General features: G+C 40.2%; 2 protein-coding genes across 3 annotated transcripts in view; one reads left to right on the top strand and one right to left on the bottom strand.

Moving 5' to 3' along the window:
- The window catches only part of LOC137387535 (dehydrogenase/reductase SDR family protein 7-like), a 44,237-nt gene that overhangs the window by 762 nt on the left and 23,638 nt on the right, over positions 1-19,837 (top strand). The gene's annotated exons all lie outside the window — the stretch shown is intronic.
- Positions 12,001-13,041, bottom strand: LOC137388579 (uncharacterized). Its single transcript, XM_068075060.1, has one exon. The coding sequence runs from the start codon at positions 13,039-13,041 to the stop codon at positions 12,001-12,003; it is 1,041 nt and encodes a 346-aa protein (XP_067931161.1).

Genomic DNA, 19,837 nt, shown 5'->3' with positions numbered 1-19,837 from the left:
TAAAGTATATGATATAAAGGAACAAGGTTCCTAAGACTGATTGTCCATATTAGGAAAATAAGGCACATGGCAAAATACAAACTAAAAGCATAAAACTAAAAACAACAAGGATCAGTGCCAAATTTTGGAAAACCTTCCAATAAAAGCTGCTTTACATTTTCTCTATCAACCTAGTGGGCGCTATGACCTTGCGGCCATAACGGGTGACTGGTGGGGGCTTTGGGCCGACTACAAGCGTTGCCATACTAGGTGAATCTAAAACCTGGCTGCCTGTATCATTATCAATTCCTGGTGTCAAATCATCAGTATCTGCCTTTGGTATCCACTGCAAATGCCTTCTATTGTGCCTATACTTTTGGCCCTCCTGGCGCTCTACAATGTATGAACGAGGGTCATTAGCCTCTCCTGTCACTGTCAAAGGCTCCGACCAGGTTTGTTCAATGTCATCTCTCCTAACTTGATCACCTGGGTTTAGCGGAAGCAACGGACGAGAGCCTTGATTGTATCTATTGGCTGTCCTTTCCTTATATTGGGCATCTCGTTCACGCACATCCTCTTCTGTCATATTGGGTGGCATCATGTTCTGTGGTAGCGACGACATTGTAGTTCTGATAGAACGCCCAATCATGAGCTCAGCTGGCGAGACACCTGTAGCCTCAATAGGAGTGGCTCTATATACCATGAGGGCTAGTAAAGGATCCGCCTGATCTAATATGCGTTTGACAGTCCTTACACTACTCTCTGCTAGTCCATTTGATTGAGGGTATTTCGGTGACAAAGTAAAGTGCACGAAACCATACTTGTTAGCAAATTCGCGGAAGGCTTTGCTGCTATACTGTGGACCATTGTCATTGACTATCTCTTCAGGCACACCCCACCGAGAGAATACTCCTTTAAGCCTGTTAATTAGGGCTTCACTTGTGGTCTCTGTCAGGTGCACCAGTTCTATGTATCTCGAGAAGTAATCTGTTACGACGACATATGTAATTTCATTGTGTACTAGCAGGTCAGTTCCAACAACTCTCCATGGTCCCTCAGGCAACGGGGTTTGCTTGATAGGCTCGTTTACCTGAGCCGGTTGAGTTTTCTGACACAATTCACATCTGGCTATCTTGCCTTCAATATCCTTGTTAATTTGTAGCCACCAAACAGCTATGCCAGCTCTGAGCTTACGTTTGTTTACGCCCATGTGGCCCTGGTGAATCACATGCAATACCTCCTCTCTCAGATCAGTGGGAATTACAATGCATGCATTATGCAGTAAGAGTCCGTCTGCCACAGATAGGTGAGCTCTATTCCTGTAAAAGTCAATGAGCGCTTCAGATTCATCTTTAAATACCTGGGCCATCCTTCAGTAGTAAATTTCATAGCCCGTACAATGGTGTCTTCAATTGCCGATGCCGTTCTGATTCTATCAATGAGCAATGCTGACACAGGTGAAGTTTCTAACAGTTCATCCACATAGTGGTCTACTTCCCTATCATTCTTATCCTCACATCTTTGAACTGGGTGTCGTGATAAACAGTCAGCTATTAACAGACGCTTTCCAGGAACATGCTGTGCCTGTGGATTGTATCTCATAAGCCTCATTAACAGTCTCTGGCATCTAATAGGGACAGCATTGAGATCACAACCATTGAAGAGAGGCACCAGTGGCTTGTGGTCTGTTACCAAATGAAAACTGTCCAAGCCCCGCAGGTACCGATCAAACTTCTCACATGCCCATACACTTGCCAAGCATTCCTTCTCTATCTGCGAGTATCTGCACTCTGCTGATGTAAGGACTCTAGATGCAAATGCGATAGGTTTGTCATTACCTTCATTGTCTTTCTGTAGAATGACGGCACCAAGTCCATAGCTGCTAGCATCAGCGGCTACTGTAGTATCTTTATCTGGGCTGTAAAATGCCAGAGTAGGAGCTGTTAGGAGTTGCTCTCATACCTCTTTCAGGGCACTTTGCTGTTCCAGGGCCCACTGCCATACCACATCCTATTTCAATAAGTCTGACATCGGTCTCATGGTTTTGGCAAGGTTAGGGATGAATCTGCCCAAGTAATTTATCATACCAATCATCGATCTGAACCCCGTAACATCTTCTGGTGGCTTCATGTTCATGATAGCTTCAACTTTGCTACTATCCACGCTCATGCCCTCTGATCTGAACACATGTCTCAGAAATTTCAATTTTTCCACTCCAAACATGCATTTCTCCTTATTTAGCTCCACCCCATTGTCTCTCAGCCGTCGAAGGACAATATTCAAACGCCGATTGTGTTCTTCCCGGTCACGTTCTGTGACAATAATGTCATCCTGATAGGCAACCACTCCATCTATGCTTTCTAAGAATTCATTGATTTTGGCCTGGAATATCTCGCTGGCTGAGCTTATTCCAAAGGGGACTCGTGTGAAACAGTATCTTCCTTTCGGTCCAATAAATGTAGTAAGCCACTGACTTTCACCATCCAGTCTCATCTGATAGTAGCCTGAGGCTGCATCCAAACTAGAGAACACTTTACCTCCTTCCATTTTTGTTATAATGTCATCTACAGTAGGGGGAGTATAGTGCTCCTGCTTGATGGCTCTGTTAAGCTCTCTGAGATCAACGCATATTCTGACCTTCTCTCGACCTTGTCTGGTTTCTTTTGGTACAACCGCTATAGGTGAGCACCAATCAGTGGGTTCTGTTACTCGCTCAATGACACCAATTTGCTGCATTCTTTGCAATTCTTCATGCACAGCCTCCATCAATGGTATGGGTATCCTGCGAGCAGTTGTCACTTTAAACGGTTTCACTCCTGGTTTTAGCCGGATTTTCACAGCCGACCCTTTCATGCAACCTTTCATGTTGATCCCTTTGCCCGCGCACCTCATGAATGTTCAACTTTACTAACTGCATCATCTCAGACAAGGTTCTAGATAATAAATTGTTAGTACATTTTGCTACATAAACCTTGAACTTATACAGTTTGCCCTTGGTTAGGGTTTTTGCCATGAACGTCCCTCTACACTCAATGGTGCCAGACACACTGTTGAGAACAGCTTTGGTAGGTGTCAGTTCAGGCACTGGCTGCAGCTTTTGGTATGTATCATCAGTCATGAGCGTCATATCTGCTCCGGAGTCGATTTTGAATGTAATGTCACTGTTGTTAATTCTCAGTTTTGCATACCACGGACTAGATTTAGATTCATCTTCAACAGAAGCAAAGAAGAGTTCGTCAGCCTCAAACTCGGGTTCTTCCACTTCCTGAACTGCCTTAGACCTGCAGCACCTTTGGAAGTGTCCAACTTTACCACATTTGTGACAGGAACTCTCTTTTGCTGGACATGTTTTACCTTGTGAATGCTTCGCGTATCCACATTTCTGATATTTGTCACCTTGTCGTTTAGGTTTGAACCGTTGGGGTTGACCAGGTTTAATGGGGTGAGCTGCAGTAGCCTCTGCAATATGTGTGGATTCTAACATACGACTAGCTTTGCTCAACTCAGCTGAGCTGCACCACTTTACTACATTCTCTAATGTTAATTCATCGTCTGGCTTTTCCATCAAACGTTTAGCTAATCTAGAATCATGCATACCAAAAAGTATTCTATCTCTCGTGTTCAGTTCTAATTGATTACCAAAATCACAAAAATCTGCATATCTCCTAAACCAAAAAATATCAAATGATTCACCCTCATTTTGTTTAGCTTCAAAAAATTGTCTTCTATTATAATATACAGTCAAACATGGATAACTCGTCCACGGATAGCTCGAACACATGGTTAATTCGAACATTTCCTTTGGTCCGTTCCCACGCAATGATAAATTGCTATAGATAACTCGAACTCAACACTGTTAATTCGAACTGTTTTTTTGCCCAACAGCTACCGAAACGGTTGTTTTCGCTTTAGAAAATCACTTTATTCAAAGCCATAGAGGTAAACTTCATCTTTTCGTAACTCATAAGCGTCGTTATTACCACCATCGGCAAAATATTTTTGTCAACGACTTTTCTAAAAGTTTGGTGAAATTTGATTTATACTGCGATACGATGAATAGCACGGGCTAGCCGGGTCACGCGCGCAAGAATTTCACGCACATACAAAACAAAAATCGCATGTTGTTTTGTATGTGCGTGGCGAAAATCCTTGAGTGCGTGACTCGGCTAACCCATGATGAATTGTTTTCCGACGCTGATTCCGTGTTGAATCAACGTCGGAATGTTGAATGTTTAAAACGTCCTAAAAAATGTTGTAATTAAACGTATACGTTGTCTGAGCTACAAAAAACTATTCATCGTTTGACCTAAACACAGAATACGTGTGTACATTCAATAAGTATCTATTAAAAAAGCGTGAGTGATATAGAATGTACCGTAAAACCTCGTAAAACTTCTAATTGAACTGCCTCGGAGTGTTGCTCTTAACGAATCCCAGGTAAAGTAAGGTAATCTGCATAAACTTCAAGAAAAAACGGCAAAATTGATCGTGGGTAAAACCCCAAAAGAAAAAAATGTCTTTTCTTTTGAGCATTTCAACAACGATCAAGTTTTGCCAATGTCAATCTGAAAAACGTCCTGGCAATAACATCACCTCAAACAACAAACCAATCTCAAGTGATAGAAAAATCTCTATACTTTTTCATGAAAACGTTTTAAACTTTACATTAGAAGCATTTAATTTGAAACAAGCCATTTGTGCTTTTGATTTATATTATAGTTTGTATATGTACATGTATCTACTAATAAATAAGTAAATATATGTACTTGTGACAGTGCTCTGATAACTTGAACGCTCTGATAATTCGAACACTTTTGCTCGGTCCCTTGAAGTTCGAGTTATCCATGTTTGACTGTATGTTGTTCTTACTAGGGTTACAATACGTTTCAAATTTTGCTAGAACATCGTTTATGACTTTACTCTTACTCTCCTCTTCCTCCAAGAACATAGTCTGCGTGTACACTTCATGTACGTCTTCACCATCACAGTGCAAGAAAATAGCAACTTTCCCAGCCTCGTCTTTCTCAGTGCTACCAACCTTCCCTAAAGCAACCAAGTAATTCTCGAATGTCCGGCGCCATCGGCGCCAAGTAGCGGCCAAATCGGGTACTTTGAGGTCTAACTCAGCTGGCGGAGGCAACGAACTTGCCATATTGACGACGCATAAGGCGATTGCAGTGGATTATCACCTAAGCTGCCACCATGTTTCAGAAACTTGATCAGGTTTCAGGGCGTGTATCCGGCAGACTGCCGTGGTTTATTTCTGCATTAACACCTTACAGTAATTATGCAAACAGGAAACACTAGTCAGCATGAGCACTCGCATAAGAGAGCGAGACTATCCTCAGTCACAAGAGGCTCCACTTCCAGTTGGCAACATATAGACTATACTACATCCTCCTTCTAAGCTGTTTCTTCCTCCACAGGTGCCACCACACCTGCAACAAACCAAAACAAATAACCCGCAGCAGTATCTTATGTCTTTATGTGCAGATAGGCAAAAGTTCTATATACTATAAACTGACTAGCTATTGCTATTAACACGCTGACAAACAATATCATATAACAAACACAAACAAATACAACCCTGCATTATTTCTCTCTCTTTTTTCTTTTTCTCTTTCTTTTGAATCGTAACACACAACTATATACCCTATATACAAGTTTATTAGTGCCTACACACTATAATCACAGAAGACTGTTGATGCCTACACATCAATTAAGCCGACATACGTCGATTTTGCGTGTGGCTACCAAGTTTTTGTCGATTGATTTCAATAGGGTGATGTATTTCTATATTCCAATCATCTCTAATCCTAGTGCTTGGATGTAAACCATCCATTAGAAACTCATCCCTAAACACATACCTTCCACATCATCTGGTATATATACTTTTCTGTGTAGGTAAAGAGTAACCATAGTGTTACTCATTAAAGTCTACAATGTCCCGGTTTTCTACCACCAACATACACCCTTAATCTTTCTTGTTAAGGTATGACAAAAATTTCTCAATATAGAATTTAAGATGACTCCCCGATGTCTATTGTAATGTGTGAAACACATGAGATATATTGTGCAAATCAAAGGATGTATCCTTTAGGGTGTAAAGTAATGCACCCAATCTTCAAATATTGATGTCACAGCCGATAGAATCCTACGACTCCTCATATGGCTCTCTGTATGCCCAAATTTCTCAACCAGTTCCGAAAAACGTACACGTCCAATATGTATGTACACAATAAAGTTTTTGAATCGACCACTCTGTTCGAATACATAAGTTATTAAATCATACCAGTCTGCTCCATTTAGGCTGACTATCTCCCATTCAGGATCCAACAATCGTCGAACAATAGAATTACCGATTACAAAAGTCTTCATCTAAAACATGCACAATACCCATAGTACATTTTTTGAATCAAGTTTCTTAACTGGTTTAGAAATCCTACCTGATCTGGTTTTCCTTACAATAGTATTTGGCATTACAGTATTTTGAGCCTCTCTGGGGCAGGCTTTATTTGGACAAACTGATACCCTGCTTTGTGATTATGTCTACATTTGGCCACACTTTTTGTTTTAGTGTGGCAACATTTGACCAATTTCATCTTCTAGCGTGGTTGCTTTGATTCTATCCAGCCTTCCTGAAGAAATTTCCAGAGAGTCCATCAACTCTAAGACTAGGCCGGAGTCCCTCAACTCCTCTATACTGGGTTCCTTCAACTCCTGTACAGGAGATACAGACAGGGCATCTGCTAACAATAATTTGTTCCCAGGGTGTAGATCACTTTATAGGTATAGTTTATCATCTTCAGCCTAAACCTCTGGACTCTAATTGGGAGTTTAGCCAATTCTCTCTTCCCAAGACTTGTTAGCAATGGTCTGTGATCTGTCTCAATCGTTATGCCTTTCCTTGCTACATAATAGTGAAACTTGTCACACACCCAGCAAATCGTCAGCGCTTCCTTTTCTATTTGTGCGTATCTCTTCTCAGCAGCTGTCAAGGCTTTGGAAGCATACGCCACTGGTTTTCACTCCTCTTTCACACTCTGTAACATTGCCGCTCCTATACCATATGCAGAGGTACCTGCGCTAATAATTGTTTCCGCTGTCACACTGTATGGGGTTAAAACCGGGGTTGAATCTAGAATGGCCTTGAGTTCAGCAAACTGCTTGGCATATTCAAAGCCCCACATCCAATCTGCATTCTTGCCAATTAACTATTGCAAGTGATTGGTTTTCATAGCAAGAAGAAGTGAGAAATTCCCCAGATCATTGACTATACCAAAGAACCTCCAGTGTTTTTGTTCTCGCAGACGTCGAAAAGTTCATAATTGCTCTAAACTTTTCAGGATCTTCATGTATGCCGGATTCATCAATGACGTGACCTAGTAATGCTACTCTCTTCTTATTGAACTCACATTTGGAGTCATTTATAGTTATTCCTGCTTTTTGAAGTCTCTGTAGAACTTCTCGCAATCTCGTATCATGTTGACACTGTTCCAAACCATGCACTAGGATGTCATCCATTTGACAAACTATACCCTCTATGCCTTGCAATATCTTTTGCATCTCGCGCTGAAAACTTTCTGGCACTGAACTGATGCCGAATGGCAGTCATTTACATGTGAACTTTCCAAAAGGTTTGATAAACGAAGTTAACTTCTGTGCTTCAGAATGTAGCTTCATCTGCCAGTAACCACAGTTTGCGTCTAATTTGCTGAATATCGTAGAGCTTCCCTGTTCACTCAACGTTTCTTGAGCATTAGGCAATGAATGAAACGCCCGTTTCACTGCTTTATTCCGCCTTGTAAAATTAATGCATAAAAGCAATTTTTCGTTTTTCTTTGGTCCTACGATACACATGGTGCACCAGTCTGTAGGTTCTTCTATCTTTTCGATGACTCCCAAAGACTCCATCCTTTGTAGTTTCTCCAAAAGAGGTTCTCTCCTTGCAGCAGCAACTCTGTGAGGCACGCTCTGCAGATGGTGTTACTGATTCATGTAAGACAATTTTTGCTTCCGTGTCCATAATACCGAAGCCCTGAAACAGTTTTAGAAACTCGGATATCCAGTCGGTCTCCATATTAACACTGTCTATACAATTCAAAAGTATTAAGTTTGAGATGGCTGGTTTGCCAAGCAGTGGTGTCACTAGCTTGTGCACAATATACACTCTTTTACAGCACTGACCTCTCTAAAATGATTGCTTCTGAACAGCCGAAAACTTTGAGGTTTCAATTCTCAGCATCTTTAAGTGTTTTATCAGTATACTGTATTGTCGCCACACATTGCTTTAAAGACACAGGGATGGCCATCACTGCTGCTTCTGTGTCAAGTTTAAATGCCACTGGTGTTGAATTAACTTTGGTATTAACCAACTATGCTTAAGTTTACTGCTGCATCTATTGCCCTAGGACTTGCGCTTTTTGCCACCGATTGCATTACTGCCGACGTAACCTCATTGCTTCTGCAAACCCTGATTGCTTCAGCTAGTGTTAAACTTTTGCCCTGAGAAATCAGTTTCTTTCTTACGCCATCATCTACGATAGGTAGTACTATCCGATCTCTCAGCATTTCATCTAGTGGAGCAACTCGACCCACCTGATGTCACAGGACGGTAGTTGTAAGCACATTTGTTTGCCAATGAACGTAAGTCGGCACAGAGAGCATCAAATGGCTCATTAGGTAGTTGATTTCGTACATTAAATTTGTAATGCTCATGCACAATGTTTCTGTCACCCATACAATACTGTTCGAGAATATCTAATATAGTGTTGAGTGACTGGTCTGTTATATATTCATCACTATTTTCTACTACTCCAGCAGCATTGTCACCGATTGTATATAAGAGCAGAGCACGCCGGCAATCTACTTTCTCTTCTGAAAGCTTCAAGATAAAATGTAAAATGACTGACACCAGCTCTCAGGGCATCTAAAACTGAGCTCATGCTCACAATCAAGAATGATCCTACAGGAGACTCAATTCTAGGAGCATTACGTTGTATTATAACAGTTTGTAGTTGTTGGACTTCTTCTTTGTTGTTTGTGTGCTCATTGTTGGTTGCTCGTAAGTACAGATCGGAAAAAGGGGAACACGCAGCCAGAAGAAATGGAACTTTATTAAATTTGTAACCGGAAGAGAGAGACAGGAAACTTTCAGTGTAATGATAACACGAATAGAAAATATTGGCGCATTACTTCTACGCAAATATAATATTGTAAACAATTAAAATTTCGGATTGTTATTCAACGCCCCCCCTCAATCCAACATATATTATTGTGGCCATTATGTCGGTGAGGGTAGCGTTGGTGTATTGAGCATCTGTATTTTGTGTCGGGGTACTGGTTTGGTCATAGAGTTCGCTGGATTACACTGGGTCGCAATATATTTGTAGGTGATATTCGTCTGTTCCTTTACTAAATGATAGCGTACATCTGTGTTTTGTTCTCGAGTGTTTAGCACCGTCCTTTGTGAGTGCGATGGCTCCTTGGTTGTCGGTGTAGAGTGTTGTCTGTGCCGATTGTCCGATACCTAGTGATGCACATAAACTCCTAGAAATCATGTTTCTTTAGTTGCTTCAGCTAGTGCCAAGTATTCTGCTTCACAAGAAAATGGTGCTACTGTGTGCTGTTTTCTTGTCTTCCAGCTGATAGGTGCGCTTCCGAGGTCGAATACATATCCGGTTGTTGATCGTCTGTCGTTGATGTCTCCAGCCCAGTCCAAGTCCGTATATCCTGTTAGCGTTTCAGTTGTCTTGGTGAAATGAATGTTGTGTGTGAGAGTTCCTTTGATGTATCTGAAAACCCGTTTAACAGCTGTAGTGTGTGCAGGTCCAGGGCGTTCCAGAAATTGTGACAGTTTAGATACTACCCAACTTATATCGGGACGTGTTGCAGTCATCAAGTATATCAGACTTTCTATGGCTTGTCTGTAGGGGAATTTGTGTCTAGGAAAGCGTTATGTTCCTCGTCGGTCGGGTTGGTAAGTTGAAGTCCCATTGCAGCTGGTGTATCTGCTGGCTTAGTCTCCCATGTTGAATCTTTGTAGGATAGATCTTGCATATCTTTCTTGGCTCATCTGATAAATACCATCTGAGTGTCTAGTGAAGTCAATTCCCAGAAACCATTGTAAGGGTCCTCGGTCGTCCATTTTGAATCGTGAGTTTAGCTTTTCCTTTACCTGTGCTATTTTGTCCTGATTGTCACTTGCAATGATTATGTCATCTACCTAAAATAAAATAATGAGTCGCTTGTCTGGTTTTGTGTAGATGTAGATACATGGGTCAAGTTTGTTTGGTGTTTCCAGATAGTCAGTCAGTGTGTTGTGCCAGTTTTACCACTCTGTTTAAGTCCATATAGTGACTTGTGAAGTGGGCATACAGGTTTCTTACTGTCTTGTTGTGTCTGTTCATATCCTGGGGGTTGTTGGATGTAGATCTCTTTGTCGATGTCTGCATTCAGGTAGGCTCCTTTGAAATCTATTTGGTGCAGGAATAGTCTGTTGTTGCTAGCTTCCTGTAGAAGTATTCTGATTGAGGTAAAGCGAGTAGTTGGTGAGAAGGTGTCTTCGTAGTCTAGTCCATGTATTTGAGAATACCCCTTTGCTACATGTTGCGCTTTGTATTGGTTGTTGTTCTGGTCCTTGGATTGTTTGAGTGTGTATACTCATTTTCCTCCTATTGCCGTCTTGTCATCTGGTAAGGTGGTGAGTTCCCATGTGTTGTTGTTGAGAAGTGTTGATATTTCTTTGTCCATAGCAGTACGCCATTCATCCGAGTCCTCCGAGTTTATTGCTTCATTGTATGTAGTGGGTATCTGCTGCGTTGTGCTGTAGGCGTATTCCACAGTTGCTGTCTTGGTGTGGTAATCAGCTAGGTAGCTGGGTGGTCGAGTTACTCACTTGGGTCTGCCTTGTGGTATAGATTGTGGCAGAGATGGTGTAGTGAGTGGAAATGATTCAGTTGAACCGTGAGTTGACTCAGTTGAGTCAGTCTGTGGCTTAGTTGAACCGTGTGTGGTCTCAGTTGAGTTAGTCTGTGGCTCAGTTGAACCGTGTGTGGCCTCAGTTAAGTCAGTCTGTGGCTCAGTTGAACCGTGTGTGGCCTCAGTTAAGTCAGTCTGTGTTTCAGTACTGTAGTAAGGCTCAGTAGTTTCATAGTCATAGTCAGGGTTGGTTGCAGTGTCGTGTACAATAATGTTTCTTGTGTCAACGCTGTGGTTTAGATTGTTCATTACGTAGAGTCCTTTATTACGCAGGTTTACACCTAGGTAGGTGCCAAGTTGGCCTCGATTGTTCAGTTTAGATTTGTGACCTTCGATGTAGAATGCGCATTGTGATCCGAAACGATGTACGTTTCTCATGTCTGGTTGCTTGTCAGTGAACAGTTGATAAGCTGTGCTGTTGGTTCTGCGCTGGTATGCTCTGTTTCTAAGGTATTGAGAGTGTCTAACAGCGTAAGTCCAATAGTTCTTTGGTAATCCTGCGTCAGTGTTGAGACATCTGGCCATTTCCATGAGTGTTCTCCATAAACGTTCTCCATGAACGTTCAACTTTACCTTTTGGTAAGGTGTGTATGGAGTAGATGTAGTGTGTTTTATTCCTCTTGCTAGTAGAATGTCCTAGAAACTTTTGCTCAGGTACTCTGTGCCATTGTCAGTGTGGATCTCCTTTACTTGTCGTATTGGTGCAATGTCAGCCAGAAATATTTGTAGTGTTAGAGCAGTGTTGTCTTTGTTCCTTATGAAGTATGTAAATATCATGCTGCAATATTTGTCGATGTAATTGATGACATAGCGGTGTCCTTCGCGTGATTGTGGTTGTATGGGTCCGCATATATCAGTGTGAATCCTCTCTAGTGGCGTTGTGGCTAGTATTGTCCGTGTGTCTTGTGATTTTGGTTGTCTAGTTATCTTGTTTTGTGTGCAGGTCGTGCATGTGGGTGGTGTAGAGTCCTTCTGTGTAATTGTCATTCCAGTCGTTACAGTCTCGAGTTTACGTATGTCCTCGTAGTTCATGTATCCTAGTCAGATATGCCAGTCTTGTAGTGTCATGGTAATGTAAGTGCCCGTCTTCGTAGCATGTCCAGTTGGAGGTTTGGTAGGGCTGGGGGTAGTAGTTGTTGTGGGTTGATGTAGGTAGTATAGCTGTCCTTCTGTGATGATGTTGAAGTGTACGCCGTGTGAAATGAGTTCGGAGTGTTTAGATGTGAATGTGATCTTGGCGCCCGAGTCAGTTGCTGTCCGTACAGAAAAGAGATTAGTAGGAAATGTCGGAGCAAGTAGGGTGTCTGTGAGTTTGATCTGTCGTTCAGTACTGTGGTTGTCAGTGACTGTGAACACAGCCACTCCTCGTGCAGTAGCCAGTTGGTTGCTCCTTCGTCCATCGGCTAGTTCGAGGTAGTGTTTGTTTGGTACAAAGTTGGTGTCAAATGTGATGAATTTGTCAGGATCGTTGACAATGTGTGAGGTTGCACCACAGTCGACCAGTAGTTTGTCTGTCATGTGAGTGGTCTTGTCAGTAGCAGTGCAGGTCTTAGTCATGAATGTGAAGTCAGGTTGATGGAATTGTGCAGTAGCTGTTTTGTGTTCAGTAGTAGGTTTGGAGTTGTCCCGCTTCTTTTTGAAGCAAACTTTAGCATTGTGCCCTTTTTGGTGGCAGTAGTTGTAGTTCAGTTTAGTCTTGAAGTAGCAGTCTTTTGTTGTGTGAGTAGTGTTTCCGCAGGCCAAACACATTTTGTTGTTGTTGTTTGATGTAGGTCTGCATGGTGGATGATGAGGTTGATGTCTTCTAGTATGAGATGTTGTTGTCTTCATGGCAGCAGTAGTAGTAGGTCGTAGATTGTCTGTATTGGCAAAGTTGTGTAGTGCTGCTTTAAAGTCCGACAGAGATTTGTGTTTGTTCAGTTGAGTGTGTACGACTACGAATGGTTTGAATGAGTCTGGTAGTCCATTTAAAATCATAGCTATTAATAAGTTGTCAGAGATTGTCTCGCCGGCTGTTTTGAGTCCAGTCGATGCTCTTTCGGCCCTAATAATGTAGTCAGTAATGTGTTCAGTCTCAGTCATTCTTAGTGTAGTCAGTTCATCATATAGAGTTAGTACACGTGGTGTTTCAGTGCTTACGTAGTGTCGTCGGAGTGTGGCCAGGGCAGCTCTGCCATTATTATTATTTTCATTCATTATTAGTTCCAGCGATTTCTCGTCTAGTACCTGAGCAAGTTCGGCGTATGCTCTTCGGTTCCTGCTGGCGAAGTCCGTGTCGTCTTCTTCATTCTCTTTTTTGGCTCGATGGCCTTAACCCGCTTTTTGTCTATGGTGTATAGGTAGTTGATGAATCTTGTCTCCCATATGTTGTAGGAGTCACTATTACCGCCGAAAATTGCCCTCCTTGGCCCATAACCTGATGTTTGTGTGCTCATTGTTGGTTGCTCGTAAGTACAGATCGAAAAAAGGGGAACACGCAGCGAGAAGAAATGGAACTTTATTAAATTTGTAACCGGAAGAGAGAGACAGGAAACTTTCAGTGTAATAATAACACGAATAGAAAATATTGGCGCATTACTTCTACGCAAATATAATATTGTAAACATAAAATATTTTTGGATTGTTATTCAACATTCTTCATCTCCTATTTCACAAATATGAAAATGTTACATGTGTGAAAATGAGTAATAAGAGCTATGTATTTAGATTAATGATTAATAAGAGTTAATAGTGTGGCCATCTTTATTTCAGAATCGCAACTGGAAAAGTAACGTATTATGTTGGAACAATATTACTTGACTCATTAGAATAACCCAGTTATACCGAACTGTTGAGCAGGTGAATATGAGTATGTCTACCCCCCTGAATTCTGCATCTAGTAATATTGGAATTCTGCAAGGTATGGGGGTCTTACAGTACATCCACTCCTGCTTGTGATGGCCATTTCCTCTGGTGGGTCATCTGATTCTGTCTTTTATTCTGACCAGTTATCTTTGTTATTCACTTTCTTCCTCCTTTTCAGCTCTTGTGGGACGTTTGTGTCTACTCTAATCCTCTTTACGATGTTGCCTTGGTCATTCTGAACCATTCATGACTTGTTGGATACTCGCTCCAATATCTGTGCTAGTCTCCTCTTTGTAATTCTATCATTGTCCTGAAGTAGCGAAACTGGCTGTCTGCGTTTGAGCTGTTGCATCTCTCTTGTTCTCTTGTCATATGAAATAGAAATTCTTCAATCGCAGTGCTGATGTGGTATGTTCAAATCTCCACTCTTATCTCAAGAGTGGAAGGTTTGAACATACCACATCATCACTGTGCTGACATATTTGGCAGCATTGTCCCTTTGTAAAGTTTGTGGTATGCCATGTCAAACGAACACTTCTTTGCATCCTCCTACGATCACGCTTGCGGCTTCAACACACAATTTCATAACTTTTATGAAGTTTGGCATGTAGTCAACGAGTAAGAAATGAGGTGTGCTCCTATAGTACATGACATCTATTCCTACTTTCATAAACTGTTGGGAGGGTCTTTCATGTGACATAATAGGCTCTTTCTTGTTGGCAGGTTTGTTCATCTGGCATGCTATGCACTGTTCAGCTATCTTCCGGAGATCTTCAAGCATCTTTAGCCAGTAAATAATGTCTCAAGCTCTTATCATTATACTATCTGCGCCCTGGTGTGCGCCATGCAGTGCCTTTGAATATTCTTTGATCATGTTTTCCGGTTTGACGAGCCTTTGTAGACCGAACTATCCCTTTCCAGGTTCCCTGAAGCTGAAAGCATCTGATTAATTTATGGTATTTATTACCTTTATTATTTATGACCTTTCTACTATCTGGTCCTACTATCTATTTCTACTATCTAGTTCCTCTCACCACCTTCCTTAGCATGCAGTATCCCTCATCCTCTGGTCCATATGTTTTGATTATAAGTTATCTTTCATCTGACATATTTGTAAACTCGGTTGGCTTACCATCATCGATGTCTGCCATGGATATCTCAATCTTTGACTTGTGTTGAGCAGGAATTCTCTCCTTTGCAAGGGCCTTGGATAGCATATCTGCTACTATCTACTCTTTCCCAGGTTTGTATTCTACCCTACAGGATGAAAATATTCGTTGGTCATAAATATTCGCGATTTCGCGAACAGTCAATTCCGGGAATTATTAAATTCCATGAATAGTTAGTTCTATTTTTAATCACAAGAGAGAATAACTACTGCATCAAATTGAAAACTAGTCGCTAGCCTAGTTTTTAATATAAATACTAAACGTAATTGAGTTCCAAAACATTTTTAAAATCCTTGCCTGAGCTTTGAGCTAACACCATTGTCAATGCATCACATTTATTTACAAAATTATTCAAGGTTGTCACAAGATATGCAGAATGGCGTCATCGCAAAAATAGCCGCTAGGCAGAAGTGCGAAACGTAGCCGAATTCCAAAAATTCTTTAAAATCATCGCCAGGCTTCGAGCTTTATTGCTATTGCGTCAAACTTTACAAAAATATTCAAGGTTTTCACAAGTTATTCGGCATGGCTTCAGCATCCCAAAAAAGCACTCCTAGTCTTTTTACATTAAAATCAACTCCATCAATCTCGAATACCGAAGTTTAGGATGATCATGATTCTGATCTGGACATTATGGTATGTATTTGATTTGCAGTGCAGATACGTTTTTCCATAATCAACTGCATTAGTTAATTTTTTTGTTTAAAAGCTGATCGCTTTCATTAAATACTTCAGCTACTGTTTTTGTACTTCCTTAACACTCATTAACATTTTTCTTTTTTGTGTTTACTGCAGATTGCGAATGAAACAACCTTCTCCGATTACGAAAACTAGAGACAAGTAGTAATATTCATCAAGGCAGGAATATTGGCAGAGAAGCAACCAGTCAACCTAGACCCCTTCATCGACAACAATTCCTTGATATCGCTGCAGCAAACATGATTAAATTATATATTTATTTCATGTATAGATATATTAAAATTTATTACAAACTTGAGTGTACAAATAAAATACTTCAAATACAAATAAAGTTTTACAAACGATGAATGGAGTAAATATAAACAGTTTAGTCCATACGGCGGTTGTCTAGCAATAAAAATAAACTGGTACTCTTGATATGTGAACACTAGCGTGTAATAGTGCTTTCTGACTAGTTATTTTGGTAATAGCAGCTCCGTCACTGTCTTGGGTAAATGTTGAAGGCGATTCTCTCGCTACTACATGGCTGGTTAGGAAGTTATCATCAGAACTCTCCTCGTGGCTTACTATTGCAAAGTTCTGCCGGTTGACCAAATATTTGTGCTCGTAAAGGCGTTTTTGTTCCTTTTTTTAAAAACAGGTATATTCTTCTCGTAAGTAGCTGCGGTCACTTCAACCTCAATTTCCAGACCTCTCCAAATGATTTGTGATCTTCTAAGAATGACATCTACCACCCTTGCAATCATTGTTCTTCGGTGTATTATGAAAAATCTCTCTCACACTAAAAGAAATAATGAAGCGGTAGGGATGGAAAAAATAATTATTGCGTTTTACCGAAGAACTAAAGTAAAATTCAACTAATTTAGTAAATGTGAAAAACTCATTACTTACCACAAGTTGTTGGCTTATCAAATGCCTCCAAAGCGATGAATATTCGTAAAGACCTCTGAACGCAGCAAAAATTGTTTACCATAGCTTAGCATGATCGCTTCGCAGTTGTAAGCTAAATATAAACCAGAACACACGGTGTGCGCATGCGTAGGAATAACTCTATTACTAGCCGCAATAGAGTTAACTTTTCCTAGAGAGTGGCAGTTTTCAGCCGCGAATAAATTCCTCCGCGAATATGCATGAAAAGACAATTTTCGCGAAATATAACTCCGCGAATAAATTCATCCTGTACAGTATTTCAAACCCTTATTTCTGTAATGATAGTAATGTCTTTTGAAATCTCAGGGGGAATTTATCCATTTTTTTATAATATCTCAAAGTCTGAGTGTAGTTCAGTTTGTCAAGCTATAGCTATGAAAATATTAGAAAGAAAAAGAAAGAAGATTTGATCTTGGAACCTCCCATTTGCCAGGCAAATGTCTTTTTAATTTAGCTGCGCGAAATTGATGGATTCTTTGGGCGATATATGTTACTATGTGGATAAAAATACACTACCGCTATTCGTTACGGCGCAACATAAGTTTATGCTTGCTCTCCCGTGAGAGCAAGCAGTTAGCTTTTATTAGCAAGCTTACTCAAATTAGCTATTCGTAAAGTGCCAGGCTAATGGCAAGTGGCCGGCAATTACATTACCTCTCATTTTTTATAAGCTGATTAACTGATTTTTAATACCTGTGCAACGTCGGGCATTCCACTAGTCTGAAATATAAATTCCAATAGTCTGTGGTCAGAGAATATTCGCAGATCCTTCCTGCCGCATATGTATATATATTATATATATATCGTTCCATTTTACATATATATAAATATATATATAGCTTCCAATTACTTGGATGCTAGGTTTGATGGTATATATGTATATAAATATATATATATAGCAATCATTAAGCCTCCTTTAATCACAAAAACAAACAGCACCACGCAAAACTGAGCAAGCACATTTGGAAGTTGAAAGACAGTAGTTCAGCATACAATAAAACATGGAAATATTAGCTCAAGCACAACCATATACAAACAAAACGATGCCAACTATGTTTACTAGAAAAATACTTCTTAATATGCAAACCATATTTAAGCGCATTGAATAAAAGAAAGGAGTTGTCTTTTAATTGCAGGCATGCTAGGAGTCATCTTCTCGGTTACACTCAGCACAAAATCACATGATTAAAACATCGAGCCCATTTCTAGCATTTCAGTACAACTTTTCATTTTAGTCCAATCGCGTCTAATGAGTGCATCACACGAAGCAAATTTGTACCGCTATTACCAAAAGTTTACTTTCTTAATATTTTTTTCTATTATATATATGTATTTATATTGATCAAACTTGATGCATGCAAAAATTACCGCGAGGCACTCCAGCTCCCATAGATGACACTTCTCTTATGTTTCTGTCAGGGTCCTGGATGTGAAACTGATAGGTGTTCTTCCTTGGGTTAGTACTGCATTGGGTTTTTTGGTACTTGCGTCGCACTTTATGACTGCAGCCTTATTTGTGTTATAGTATCATAGTATGTTTTTATTTATAGCTTTGTTCAGATTATTGAACACTTTCCGCTCTTCCTCTTCAAATGTGAAATTCCTGTCATCCTCAGGTTCTTTTGCTGCCTCTCTTAGTTTCTCAGCTAATGTGGCACGAATCTAGCAAGATGGTTTGCTTTACCTAAAAATCTTTTGACTTCTGATGCATCTGTTGCTTCTGTTGCATCTCTCGTCCTTCTCCCACACTTGTACGTTTAATGGCCATTGCAAAGAGAAATAAAATTTTATCTATTACACAGTACGTACATACATTTAGAGTAACGTGACTTGAGCTGTTACACGTTGCAAGTAGAGCAGAGAGGAGGCAAAAGCGTATCAATATTAATTATGTTGTTGTACACTTGAAAATAAATTTAATACATCATGAAATGGAATTTTTTTTTAGCAAGCTAAAAGAAGTTATTTAATCTTGTCGATGGAACCGCAACTCCGATTTTTCTACTGGTTTTCAAAGAAAAAGCTTACCACTTTTGAGCCCTGAAAACCAGAAATGGTCAGGAAGATACAGCTTTTTTGCTGGTGCAGAGAGGGCTCTAAGAAAACAAGCTAACTTGGCGCAAGGTGGGAGATAGCCTACTTCTACCACTTATTGAGGATGTTTGCTGGTGCACTGTAAATGCTGGTGCAATGTAGACATTTGCTAGCTAGCTAATGCTTATAAAATGATTCAGAGAGGTTTGTAGTTTGTCTTGTATGAAATGTCCACAAGAATCAATGTAACCATACATACAGATTTTTGTGCGTATTTATACTTTAGAGAGCAGGGCTTTAGCAAATTCTAGAAGGTAATGTGGGTGCGTCAACTATCTTGAGTAGCTAGTTATATACGAGTTATATACATACATACAATGGTTTGTATTGACATAGTAGAAAACAGGCCAGCCTGCAGCATCTGCTCCAGAATCTAATTCAAATTGTACAGATAATCCCAGTTCACCTATAGAAACAGTCTTGGTCTATATTTAATCTGGTTCATTTGTTTCAATGTGACCAAGATACATTTTCTAAATCTTTTTCCACTTGATGTATGTCACCTTTATTCTGGGACATTCTCTTGTAGTGCATCATCTGATGGCATTTTTTACATTTTGAAATTTTGGCAAAACATGTGCCACTACATTTCGACTGTTGCCTTTAGAACTAGTACTAACTTGATTTCATCCCAAATCTGCAGTGAAGCTTTCCTTATTGCCCCTTCTGGATACTGTCAACTGTCTTCTCAGTCATCGTCATCCTAACACCTTCAGAAAACTCCTTAATGTTTTTGTCTATCTGCTTGGACTTTCTAGCAATTCTTATGACTACTTTAGCAGTTAGATCTTGGACATCCATCTTCTGCATTTCTCGGCAAAAGGCTATGTTCGTAATACCAACCACAATACAATCACATGTTTTCTCAGACCTTTTTAAAAAGTCACAATTGTTCATGCTATCATTCAAGGCCCACATGTATTGTTCTACTGGTTCACCACTAGCTTGGTGACATTGAAAAAATCTGGCCCTCTCGTATATAACTTATTTTGCGTGATGAAGTGATGAAAAATAACTGCCAAATGCATCAATTCCCTTATCGTATTCTTTTAGATTGCCACTAGAGAGTCCAAAACCATTCAAAATACTCTCACTTCCACTGCCTAGACAGTGCAGAAAACTGTCGATCTGTAGTTCATTGT

The sequence above is a fragment of the Watersipora subatra genome, chromosome 2 (assembly GCF_963576615.1).
Source record: "Watersipora subatra chromosome 2, tzWatSuba1.1, whole genome shotgun sequence".
NCBI classification, from domain to species: Eukaryota; Metazoa; Bryozoa; class Gymnolaemata; order Cheilostomatida; family Watersiporidae; genus Watersipora; species Watersipora subatra.
The sequence above is the reverse complement of the archived record's forward strand: the minus strand, read 5'-3'. Positions and strand labels throughout refer to the sequence as shown.

What these genes read in the sequence shown, in the direction of transcription:
- LOC137388579 (XM_068075060.1), bottom strand. Translation starts at nt 13,041, where the DNA reads ATGACTGAGACTGAACACATTACTGACTACATTATTAGGGCCGAAAGA.